Genomic DNA, 13,694 nt, shown 5'->3' on the forward strand with positions numbered 1-13,694 from the left:
TAAGGTGACAGCAGCATTGGATGTGGGAGATGAATACACAATAGTACACTTAGACTTTGCAAAGGCTTTTTATAGATTACCTCATGATAAGCTGATAGTCAAACTAGAGCGTATGGGGTTGGATATTAGACTACTGCATTAGTTTGGAGATTGGCTGTCTGATAGGTATCAACAAGTTGTGCATTGGAGAGTAATATCCCAGAAGAGGAAAGTCACTAGTGATGTGCTTAAGGGGGCTGTTTTAGGACCATTGCTGTTTAATGTTGATGATATTGGGGAAGATTTGAATGAGGATATACAGTTGTTTGCAGATGATGCAAAGCTGGAATGAAGTATGAGTAGTAAAGTATTTGTTGTTGCCTTACAAGAATTGAACAGACTCAGTGAATGGCATGCTCAGGTAGTGAGGATGCCAGTTTAATGTTGCAAAATATAAAGTTTTAAATTTTGGAAAGCAAAGATGGGATTTAGAATTTACAGTGTAATGGTGGGGATATATTGTTACAGGTGTAGGAAATTAGAAATCTTGGGATGATGGTGGATAAGGATCTAAAATTAAGTTTACATATTGCCAAAACTGTGTAGACAACACAACGGATTCTGGTAGTGATGCGGAGGACACTGACTTGTAGAAATATGGAGATTCTGGTTCCATTGTATATGGCTCTGATCAGGCCATATATTGACTACTGTGCACAGATTTGGTTACAAGTTTTCAAAAGGATAAAGAGATGTTGGAGAAGGTTCAGAGGTGATTGACCAAAATAGTTTCTGATCTCTGGAATGTTGAATACGAAGAAAGGTTGAGACAATGCAATTTGCCGAGTCTAGTGGGTAGACGGAAGAGGGCAGATATGATAGAGATGTATAAGTTGGTAAGGGGTTGTTATAGGATTAATGTTGAAGAGGTTTTTCATAAAATGATGGGAGATTAGAGGAGAAGCTTAGTGTCTGCAGAGAATTTGAATGTCTTTAAGGCATGGTATGATGAGCTGTGTGTATGACAAAAGGGACCTCCTAGATGAATTTGACTCCATGGGATATTAGGATGATAATAATAATAAAACAAAAAGGTCCGTTAGCCTGAGTAATTGTTGTGCAAGAACATATCATCATGAAAACACCAACACTTTGTTTCAAATAGTAAGCAAGATTATCTCTTCAAAGAATGTATCCATGTGAGAAAGACACCATATGCCTCGGCTTGAATAATGACTGGACTATTTTCCATCTCATTTTCACAAGAAACTTCATAAATTATTCATAGCTTTATTTATTTATTTTTGACAGTGAAAAGGGTTCAGCAAAAAAAAAAAAGTGAACATCATATAGGATATAGAATTGGTGACATGACATGACTGACTCAGTAATTGAATTTGAAGATCTTCCTTATCAGATAATTTATAGTGTAATGATACTTTCATATGAGTAAAATGCATAATCAAACTTTATTTATTTATTTTAAGAAATGTATTCATTAATGATATCTCTCCGACCTGATACAAGGACTGCTAATTTCAATTTCTAACCAAGTTGATTTAAACATTATATTGAGATTCAAAACTTCTATATTTTCAATGTTAGAAACATTGAGGCCAAAATATAACTGGCATCAAAATAAATGATGTCATTGTCAGTATTTTACAGAATATATTTTTGTGCAAGAAATGTCTTGAGAGTTTGATAAAAATTGACATCGGCATTTCTTGCACCAAGCCATAGATATGTATTTATGATGTGAGAGAGTTGTGAGATTTATACAATCTGTCCGCTTTTTTATTTCGTTTCTCTTTTTTTAGATTATAAATCCCTATTGGCCTACTGAAGGAAGTACTGAGTGTGGTCCATACAAAATCAGTGTTGTTGCATTTGAAAATCAAGGTCCACTTATAATTCGTATGATGAAGGTGGTCAATACAAAACAGGTAACAAGTAAAATTTCAGTTAGTTAGCCATTTAGCCATTATAAAAATAAGCACAGTTCACATAAGTGTATACTAAGTCTTGGGAGAAACAGAAATATTGGAAGTTTATTTTTATTATTATTTTTTATTTATTTATTTTGCACTTGGTTAGACTATAATGAATTTAATTTAATCCTTTATCTAAGTTGCACCTGAAAATATCTTCAAGACTGAGGTAAGGTGGTGCATCCATAGGCAACTTGTAGCAAAGGTGGATCAAGTTGTCATCACTCCTTGTCTCAGTATCTCCATTAATGCAAAGGACATCTCCTTGCGGACATGCATACTACTATGCATTAAGGGAAGGGCCACTACCCAGACCGGTTTCCCTTTGTTTAAGTGCAGGGATACCTTTCCAAAAACTCGTAAAATCCCTCAGATCACCCAATAATGAGTGACCCGTATGATCAGAAAGTCAGAAACTCAGTTGGATCTACACCGTGGCAGCCCCCCCCCCCTGACACCACCACCACCACCAGCGAGCAGAGCCGCTCATTTGGAAGGGTAACAGCAACAGCCGTGCCTCGGTTAACTTCACAGACTACAGCATTACCCCACCATGTAGGCCCTGGGTGACAGCAACAGCCGAGCCTCAGTTAAAACTTCACAGGCTACAGCATTGCCATTCATCACGCAAGCTTCCAACCGATTTCGACCTTTATTGAGGTCTCATCAATGGGAGCCATATCCAGAGTGATGATACCAAAGCAGAAGCAATAGAGAGGTCATATTTACCTATACGAGTTGCCCACCAGTGTACCATCTTATTATTAAATTACTCTGGATTTAGAGAAAGATGTTGGAAGTTTATTTTGCACTTGGTTAGACTATAATGAATTTAGTTTAATCCTTTATCCAAGTGTAAGCAAACAAAGTTTGCAGCTGAAAATATCTTCAGAACTGAGGTAAGGTGGTGCATCCATAGGCAACTCGTAGCAAAGGTGGACCAGGCTCTCATCACTCCTTGTCTCAGTATCTCCCATAATACAAAGCACATCTCCTTACCTCAGTCCTGAAGATATGTTCAGGCACAAACTTTGTTTGCTTACACTTGGATAAAGGATGAAACTAAATTCATTATAGTCTAACCAAGTGCAAAATAAACTTCCAACATCTTTCTCTAAATCCAGAGTAATTTAATAATAAGGTGGTATACCAGTTGGCAACTCGTATAGGAAAATATGACCTCTCTATTGCTTCTGCCTTAGTATCACCACTCTGGGTCTGCCTCCCACGGACGAGACCTCAATAAAGGTTGAAACCGGTCTGGGTAGTGGCCCCTTCCCCTAAATGCATAGCAGTATACATGTCTGCAAGGAGATGTGCTTTGCATTATGGGAGATACTGAGAAAAGAAGTGATGAGAGCTTGGTCCACCTTTGCTATGAGTTGCCTATGGATGCACCCCTTACTTCATTCCTGAAGATATTTTCAGGCACAAACTTTGTTTGCTTACACTTGGATAAAGGATTAAACTGAACAGAAATATGTTTTCAAAAATATCTTTCATTCTTTAGTGAAGCAAGAAATGCTTCATATTTTTAAATTAAGAAATCAAAGGAGTTTTCTTTTTGCTATGAGTTTTGTCACACACACACTTAAAATACTGTACATAGAAGACATGCCACAATACCTGTGATTCACCTTTTATTTTAATAAATTTTCCTTTCACTAACTTAATAGCCTTTACAAGTCTAGTTGGACTCTAACTGGATTCATAGACCAGTAACAGGGATATTTCATAAATATTAAAAAGTGTGATTAAGATAAATGAAAAGAGGATAAATTCACAATTATTTCTTCATTTCTGAAACATTTCTCATTTTACTGGTATTATTTACTTTAATTTTTTTTCCATCATCATCATCATCATCAAATTCCTGCCATGTACCCACACGGGGTGTACAGGATATGACAGTACTACATGAAAAAAATTATATCATTACTAACTTCCTATCTACAATTTTTCTCCAAATCAGTCTGTTACTTGTCAAGACTCCAACATTATCAGATCTTATATTTCTGTCGTCTAAGGCACTTTGTACCGTATCAATCCACCTATATCTTGGTCTTCCTCTGGGTCATTTTGCTGCCAACCTGGCAGAGAACACTTGTTTTGCTAATTTTTCCTCGCCCATTCTGTTTAGGTGACCGTACCACCTGAGATTAGCTCTGCTAACGCATTCCTGGATGCAGACAGTGTCAAGTTCTTTCTTAATATCCTCATTTTTAATATGATGTTGCCATTGATGCCATCTGTTCACGCCTATAATCTTTCTCAGGACTCTCATATCTGCAGTCTCTAGTCTTTGGTCAAGTGTTTTACTTCTAAACCAGCTCTCAGATCCATAAGTTAAAACTGGTTTGAACACTGTCTTGTATACAGCTAATTTAGTGTTCCGACTAATTTCTCTCTTAGTCCATATGAATTTATTCAATTGACTTCCCACCATACCAGCCTTGCTGATTCTGTTGTCTATTTCTATATTTAATTTACCATCTTCAGTAAAAATCGTGCTTAAGTAGCTGAAATGTTTTACTTGTTCCACATGTTCTCCATTCACAACACAGTTGACATTTTCAATGATGCTGCCTATTTTCATTGTCTTTGTCTTTTTATTGCTGACCTTCATAGCATATCTATTACAACAGCTATTCAATTTAGTCAGAGAATCTTGCTGACTTGTTGCGGATTTATTTAGAAGTATAACATCATCTGCATATAGCAAAGAGCTGACATTAACATCTCCAATTTTGATATCATGTTTATTATCACTTTCCTTCATAATGTGATCCATATAGATAATGAATAACAGAGGGGATAATGTACATCCTCGTCTCACACCAGATTTAACATTAAACCATCTTCCTGCTTCCTTCAATTCTAACTGCTGACTTACAACTCAAATAAAGACTAATTATTGCTTGATATAATGCCCCATTGACACCATATAACTGTAGCATATTGAATAGCTTCTCTCTTGACACCTTGTCATATGCCTTTTCCTGATCGACAAATCTTAAATACAGATCTTTGTTATATTCCCATGATTTCTCAACTATTTCTTGTAAAGTGAAGATCTGATCCTGAGAGCCTCTGTTTGGCCTGAATCCAGCTTGTTCTTCACCAAGCTTTTCTTCCACAATTTTTCTCAACTGTTTCTCAGATATACTTGCATAGATTTTGCCAGGAACACTCAGTGGGGAAATACCTCTGTAATTCTCACATGCAGATTTATTTCCCTTTTTATATATGGGTACTATGAAAGCTCTACTCCAATCATCGGGAATTCGTCCCTCTGTCCAGGCTTTCTGAACTATGCAGTGCAGCCACTGTAAGACTCTTATACCACCATACTTCAGCATTTCTGGTCTAATATCATCTACTCCAGCTGCCTTTCCACATTTCAAGCCTTTGATGGCTTTTTCTACTCCAAGTATGGATATGTATTCCTGCCTGCATGCCTGGTCAGTGTTTTTTACCACTGTGCTGTCGTCACTGCTTGTTTCATTTAGCAGTTTTTCAAAGTAATTACTCCATACTTCAAGGATATCTTTTTCTCCAGTTTTCATGTCACCTTTATCATCTCTAATTCCTTTACAGCACTCTTTCCTCTATTCCTAAGCTTCTTCAACAACCTCCAGAATATTTTGCCACCTTCTTGATATTTATTTTCTATATTCTTGCCAAAGTCCTCCCATGACTTTTGTTTAGCTAGTTTTACATAGTGTTTAGCATTCTTGCATATGTCTCTATATTCTCTAAGAGCACAAGCTGACTTATTTGCCAGAAACTTTTGATATGCTTTCTTCTTTTCCTTCACTGCCTCTTTAACTTCCTGTGTCCACCAGGGCGTTCTGATTTTTTTATCCTTGCAGACAACCTCACCACATGCCTCTCTGGCAGAATCAATCAATGTTTTCTTCAGAGTTTGCTACTGATTCTCCAAATTTTGATTCCTATTCTCAAACTCTTTCATTTTTTCTTCAATAATCTTTGTGTATTTTAGTCTACAGTTCACATCTGAGAGCTGCTCAACTTTTATTTGCTTTAAAACTTTCTTACGTGTTGTTCTTTTCAATATGAAATTCAATTTTATCTTACTCAAGACTAAATATTGATCACTTCCAATTTCAAATCCTCTGTACACTCTGGTGTCCTGCACCAGGGAGAAAACATCACTATCAACAATAACATAGTCAATGAGATTTTTCTTATTCCTTGTCTCTTCTCTCCATGTGAATTTGCGCACATTTTTATGTTGGAACATGGTGTTAGTAATAACCATTCCATGTCCTGAGCAGAAATCCCACAGAGATTTGCCATTATTATTAGCTTTGCTCTTTTGTCCAAATTTTCCCAAAATATTTTTGTATGTCTCACAATCATTTCCTACTCTGCTATTTAGATCCCCAACAAGGACCAACTTTTCCTTTTTCATTGTGTCAGTTGCTTTTTCTAAAGCCTCAAAAAATTTCTCCACTTCTACTTTAGTGTGGGACCATAGGCACAAATAAGTCTCATTGTCCATTTCCCCATTCTCATATTTGTCCCCATTACTCTACTTCAGACTGCCTGCCATTCAAGAAGATGAGCCTCGTATTTTGTGTTGAATGCTATGGCTACTCCTTCTTTTCCTTGATTATCATTGCCTGAATATAACATTTTGTATTTATTGCTCAGAAAGATCTCACCAGTTTTGGTCTTTTTTGTTTCAGTCACCCCTATTATGTCGATCTGGTACGTATCTAATTCCTCAGCTAGCTCCATTTCTTTGCCATTCAGGCTTCTTACATTGATAGTACCGATCTTTAACTCTGGTGATGTTGAGTTGGGGTTTGTTTTCAGATTTGTTCCAGTAGCTGACTTTTCGCTGTTCGCCCTGGTTCCCTGGCGAAAACAAAGGGGGCCTTGTTTAACTGCGCGACACCCCAGCCGGCATGAAATTTTGTCATGTTGTACCATCATTTTTTATTTTTTTTTAACCAATAAGAATACAATTTGGTCGGCTAAATCCCAAATTGCCAGCCCATCCTCGTTCATTCAGTATCCAAGTAGATACCCAACAGGGTGCACCACGAGAAGGTGACAATTGGACATTAGGTCAGAAGCCCTGGTCGGTTCTCCGCATTCCTTTAAAGGCTATGTGGAGGTCTCCTCTCAGTTATACAGCTTTGACCCTTAAGCACCCCAATTTTTTTTCCAATGAATATTTATTTCAAACTATTATTATTATTATTATTCAGGCTTCCATGGAGTCAAAAGACTCATCGTGGGAGGTCCTTCCTAAGAACATAAAGTCTGTCAAGACTCATCGGTTGGAGGTCCCCCCCCCCCTAAGAAACACAAAGTCTATCATACCACTCCTCCTTAAACTCATTAACCGTTCTCGCTCTCAACACTCCATCAGGCAATGCATTCCATGGTTCAGCCACCCTCCATGCAAAGAAACCACTCCTCACCCTCCTGCTCACAGTTTCCTTTCGTAACTTCCAGGGATGGCCTCTTGTCATCACTCCTTCCCGCTGTTCAGCCAAGCAAAAGAACTCCCCAGTGTCAACCCTGTAACCACCCCTCAACAGTTTAAAAGTCTTAATCATGTCACCTCTCCTCCTTCTATCCACCAAACTCTGCAGTCCACATTCCCTCAGCCGACCCTCATAACTATCATTGTATAGTCCTGAAATCTGCCTTTGTACCCTTTCCACAGTTAATTTATCCCCTTTCAAATCCTGGGGACCAAATCTGAGAACAATAGTCTAAGTGTGGTCTGATCAGAAACTTATACAACGGAATGATAACTGTTTTATTTCTGCAGGTCAGTGTCCTTCTCATAATTGCAGCAATCCTCTGTGTTACCTTCACCACCTTTGCAATATGTCCCCTAAACTTCAGGTTTCTATCAATCATCAACCCCAGATTTCTTGTCTCCCCAACTTCCTCCAGTATAACTCCTCCCATAGAGTATGCAGCATCCCATCGATGTTTCCCAAACCTCAAGACCTTACATTGCGTACCTTTTGCTTCATATCATCATCAAGTCTGCTCATTGTTTAGATTATATTTGGTCATTCAAGCATATAATTAAAATGAAATATATATATTGATCTTTAATTGACCATGATTTATAAACATCTAATACCAACAAGTTTTGCCGACGGGGGCTGTCCGGCTTCTTCAGGGCTTATAACGGTAAGAGAAAAAAAACTCAAAGTTGCTAGTACAGACAAAATGGAGTAACACTATCGTATAAATTAAACATAACAGTGACTAACACAACACGCTACATGCGTGTAATGTTACGCATTCTGTTTTAATATTTAATTTATATGTAGTGTTACTCCATTTTCTCTGAACTAGCCAACTTTGAGTTTTTTCTCTTACCGTTATAAGCCCCGAAGAAGCTGGACAGCTCTGTCAGCTAAACTTGTTGCTATTAAATGTTTATAAATCATGGTCAATTAAAAGTAAATATATATTTGATTTTAATTAATAATTATTATTATGGAATTATATTAATAATATGGAATTATAATTATTATTTAATGGGTATTCCATGGAGTCAAAAGCCTCATTGCGCGAGACCCACACTATCCATTAACTCAATACCTATCACACATCTCCTTAAATTTATTCACTGTTTGGGTGCTCACAACCTCCTCTGGCAATCCATTCTGCATATTCACCACTCTCCAAGTAAAGAACCTTGTCTGCACACCCTTACTGACCACACTCTTAGACAAATTCCAAATTCCATTGTTTTTCCCTTACTCTTTTTGTATTGAAAAATTTCTTTTGTGTCAGTCTTATAGAATCCCTTTAATAACTTATAAGTTTCTATCATATCACACACCTTCAATCTGTTTTCATAGGAAACATTCCACAGACTGTTGCAAATTTGGTCACTTGTCTCTGAATCCCCTCCACCACCTCCTGGTCTCCTAGAAATGCAGGTGACCAAATCTTTGCACAGTAGTCCAAATCATGTGGCCAAATCATAGCCTTATAAAGAGGAATAATAACCTCTCTATCTTTACTTGTCAATGTGCTCTTCAGGCATCCAAGTAATCCTCTGAGCAATTTTGCAATATGCCCTCTGAATTTCAAATCTCTATCCACCATCACACCTCTAGATCCCTATCCTTGTCAATTTCCTGTAATCTAGTACCATCAGTTTTCATCCAAAAGTTATCTTACATTTTACAACATTAATTTGAAAACCATTGTCCTCTGTCCATGCTGCCAATTTATTTAAATTATGCTGTAAGATTACCTTCATCAACTATTGCCCTCCCCAGTTTTGCATCATCAGTAAACAACGGAACATTCCCCTCAAATCTTCTACTATATTATTAATGTGCAAATTAAAGAGTAGTGGTAATAGGTCCTAGAGCCCTGGGACACTCCACTTGTCACACTCACTCACCTTGATTCCACTCCACCATACACCACTCTCTAATGTCTGTCTTTCAGGTGCCCTTATCCATGCCACCAACCTGATATCCATTTTCATTTGCTCCAACTTATGTAATAATTTTCCATGTGATGTTCTGCCAAATGCCTTTGCAAAGTCTAGTATCATGGTATAGCCATTTCCTTTATCCAATTCTACTGTCACTTTATAAAATGTGAATAAATTACTGAGGCAGGACCTCCCTTTTACAAAACCATGCTGCCTCCTATAGAATAACACATTCCTATCCACCCATTCCTGAATTTTAGTTTTAACCAACTTTTCCAATACTTCATCCACCACACTCCAGAGATATTAATTGGTCTGTAATTTGCTAATTCTGTTTTGGAGCCACCTTTATGTAATGGAGCTATGTTGCACTCTTTCCACTCCCTTGGAACCTTGCCAGAGTTAAAACGTAGATTAAACAACTTCATCAGAGGCACTGCCAGTTCACTTGCACATTCTCATAGCACAGAAGGAAACATACTGTCCAGGTCCGCTGCTGTATAAGGTACTACATATTACAACCTTTTGTGTAATCTGTAGTGTGTAATATATATATATTACACACTACAGATTACACAAAAGGTTGGATATATATTTTGGATATATATATAATGTACTATTTTGGATATATATATAATGTGTGTGTGTGTGTGTGTGTGTGTGTGTGTGTGTGTGTGTGTGTGTGTGTGTGTGTGTGTGTGTGTGTGTGTGTGTGTGTGTGATATGCATACATACATACATATGCCAGCCAGGTTGGCCAAGTGGTTAGTGTATCTGCTTCCCAGCCAAAAGGCCGTGGGTTCGAATCCTGCCTTGGACATAGATGCTTGTGATTGTCTGCGGAAATACTAGTGGTGGTAATGGGCGGTAGATGGCATTGGTGCAGATGGTGGAGACAGAGACAGTTGTAGAGTAGAGACCTCCCTTGATGAGTCTTTGGACTCCCTGGAGGTGTCATGTAATAATAATAATAATAATAATATATATATATGTAGCATAGGTTAATGTATATATGTACATGTGTGTCTATATATATAGGTAGCATGGAATGGAATGGAATGATTTCCTTTCATCCTAACAGATGGTAGAGGCAGCTATGCTACCATACTAGGAAAGTGACTATGAGCAAGGTGGTTTCCCATTGCTTCCCTGCCGTGCTATGTCCTATAGCTGTATCCTGTGTGTTCATGGGTCTGGTTTGCCTGTTTGTGAGATGAAAACCCCAGAATAAACCTACTGTCTATGCCCAAGACCAGCTAACTTGACTATGGCTGAGGAAGATCCTTAAGCTCCTCACGTCTCTGACGGGAATCTAACCTAGGACACTCCTTCCCCAAGCATATGGTTGCGAAGTGCACAGCCACTAGGCTAACTGAGAGGACATAGATAGCATAGTTTAATGTAATATAAGATAAATGTTATTGCGATAGCAAGATTAGGCATTGTGTAGTGTTATAATCCCACTATCTTCAAATTCAGAAGAGGTAGACCATACAGAGAATGGATAGACGATATAAAAGAATGATGTGGAATGGGTGTACAAAACTGTGACACTGTGCACTGGACAAAGAAAGGTGGAAGAAGATAGTGAAACAGGCATCAGACATCAACGGGCAGTGAGCCTGTGGTTCATGATGATGATGATATCTCCATAACAATAAAACTAATATTTTGATTGTACAATATGAATGGCCATTTTTTTGGTGACTTCTGTCCATAAAAGGTTGTAAACCTATAGTACATTAGTACCATGAGTGGGCTAAGGATTTTTTTCTACTTTTATTAATTTTTAAACTTTTTAAAAAATATTTTTTATTCATTTTTACCTGGTTGGGAACCTTGCTCTAGGACCCATGGAGTTTTTTCAAGTCACTTCAGGCAGCCAATAAGCAAGATATGGTCTCACAGACAATAAAATTCATCTTCCATCTTTAGACAATCACAAACATCCATGTCCAGGATGAGATTTGAATCCAGTTCGGACAGGAATTACTATATTTATGATTTATTTAACATATGGAAGAAATACAAGAAATTATTGAATAGAACTACATACAGACTGACAATTCAGTTAACCAGTTGATGGCACTGTCGGTGATAAGATGGATGGTCTGCACAGCACCACACATGCAAAAGGATGACTGTGAAATTCCTCACAGATGTAGTAAGTGGGCACATTGGCCTTGTCCAGATCAAAATCTGTTTAGCTGATTCCAGAGGTGTTGAGGTAGATTAAATCCTAGTGGTTCGATGGTTGGATCTGTGATCAGGTACTTGTTTATAGTTTGTAGTTCATTCCAGAGTCTTCTCCACCAGTCCTGGGGACCATCATCTGATAATTTCACAAGCTGTATGGGAGAGCTGGAGGTAGGTCCAGGTACTGGAGGTGAAGAGATATCTTTATAAATAAGAAGGTATATGTTATTTCTGATTATCTTTATTTCTTTGATGATAGCTTCTTCTCTTCTGAAGCACAGAGGAGTGATGTAGGAAAGAACAGGTAACCATGAGAGGAGTAGATCGTAATGTACCAGAAATAGTTCTCATTGTTATGTTAAGCTGTGTGTCTACAAGAGTCATGGGGTAATTCAACTCCAAACTTCTAATAAAGTTCTAATAAACTCCATTTTTAGTGCTAATAGCATACTCAGCAAGTCCAGACTGTTCAAGCTCATGGTATTTGATATAAGACTGATGTTCTTCTAGATGAATAAAAGCAAGGTGGGGATTTTGCCCATGGAGCAAAGGGCAACAGAAATGTTCAGTGGTTTTAAAACTTTTACTATGCATTCAGAAATGCCTTGCACATTTCTATGGGGATAGGAATGTAGGCTATTTCTTTTGTATTGGAAGAGGAAGAGATACCATAACTGTTAAAAACTTTTTTTTGATAAAAGAATCCTTAAAACCAATTGATAAAAAGGCTGATTTGATATGTTGTAATTCTTTCTGTAAAAGTTTATCTAAAGAACATACAGCATGAGTACGATGTACTAAAGTCTTAATAGTTCCAGCCTTTTGACTAGGATGGTGTTGAGATCCAACATGTATATAACGGTCTGTATGAGTCTTCTTCCAAAGCAGTTATCCTATGCCTATAAGTATTCTTTCATCAATAAATTGTGTATGTTATATTGGCTGGTTTTCCTGACTGCAGGAGGAAAAACCTTGCCACCTCTGTATGAGACCATCTCTAGTTGAAAAGCTCTGGTAAAGAAGCCAACACATACTGGGAGATATTTGCACAAACAATCACACCATCATCTAGCACAACTCTATGATCAGGGCCGGCGGAAGAGGTCATTCAGAGCATGCGGTGCATGCGGGCGGCGCTTCAAAAGGAGCGCCGCTGCCGGGACACGGTTCATAAGTTCATTTTTAAGAAACAAAATTTTTATCATAAAAACAAAAAATTCTTAGAATGATCAATATTAAAATAAATAAGGCCAGATACACCGAATAAAAATTAAAAAAAAATTGTATGTTGCCGGCTGTTTACAATTTTGCAGCAAGAGCAGGATAAATGCTTGCCTGCAGAATCTAAAGTGAAACGGTAAACGGTTTTTATGCGCAGAAACGAATTTTCGTACAAAACATTTGTTGCTGCGTAACCAGTCATATGGTACTGTAAAAACTCGATTGTAGCTTAAATATTACAAAGCACATTACATTCGATTGTTTACTTAGGTTAAGTCCCATATGAATATTGTAAAAATAAACTTTGTTTGTCTCTGTATAGTTTGTTTTAGATGTTATTGTAAATAACACTCTGGAAGTTAACTGTATATACTGCTTTAATAAGAATATGTTAGCGTGTTAAAAACAAAGGCAATGTTTATATCACCGAAGCTGCATGTAATAGATCTACATGGAGGCATTAGAAAGATTGTTATTAAAATTTGTTTGTATGAGAAAGGCTTGCAAGCTCTAAGTGTAAACATCTGCTAAGTCAGTCAGAAAGGTTCAAACAACTTTCTAATGGTCGGCAACTTACAATTAAAAGAAAGCGGAGGAGAACAAAAGGCGTGCCGAACTTGAAACTTAAGATGAAAGAATCATACAAATTCTTTGCGGGGTTGCCAAACTTCATGCAAGATCTCCGAGGAGGTATAATAAAAAAGGGACTGAAGCAAACAGAAGGGCTGCCCGGATCCAGAGATTGCTGCAGAAGTAGAGGGAGCCCGGTTCCAGAGACATCCACAGAAAGACAGGAGAGGCTACCCAGTTCCAGACACCGTCAAAGAGGAGGATCAACTGTTTGCGAAGTT

General features: G+C 37.7%; 1 protein-coding gene across 1 annotated transcript in view; it reads left to right on the forward strand.

Moving 5' to 3' along the window:
* LOC150108517 (receptor-type tyrosine-protein phosphatase mu-like) overlaps window positions 1-13,694 on the forward strand; it is a 1,155,664-nt gene that overhangs the window by 1,102,917 nt on the left and 39,053 nt on the right. Inside the window, exon 43 of the mRNA XM_090415942.1 lies at window positions 1,800-1,925. Within this exon, the coding sequence (XP_090272068.1) occupies window positions 1,800-1,925 (126 nt within the window). The remainder of the gene's footprint in view (window positions 1-1,799; window positions 1,926-13,694) is intronic.

The sequence above is a fragment of the Typopeltis vanoorti genome, chromosome 3 (assembly GCF_054136105.1).
Source record: "Typopeltis vanoorti isolate ZY-2024b chromosome 3, IOZ_Tvanoo_1.0, whole genome shotgun sequence".
Taxonomy (NCBI): Eukaryota; Metazoa; Arthropoda; class Arachnida; order Uropygi; family Thelyphonidae; genus Typopeltis; species Typopeltis vanoorti.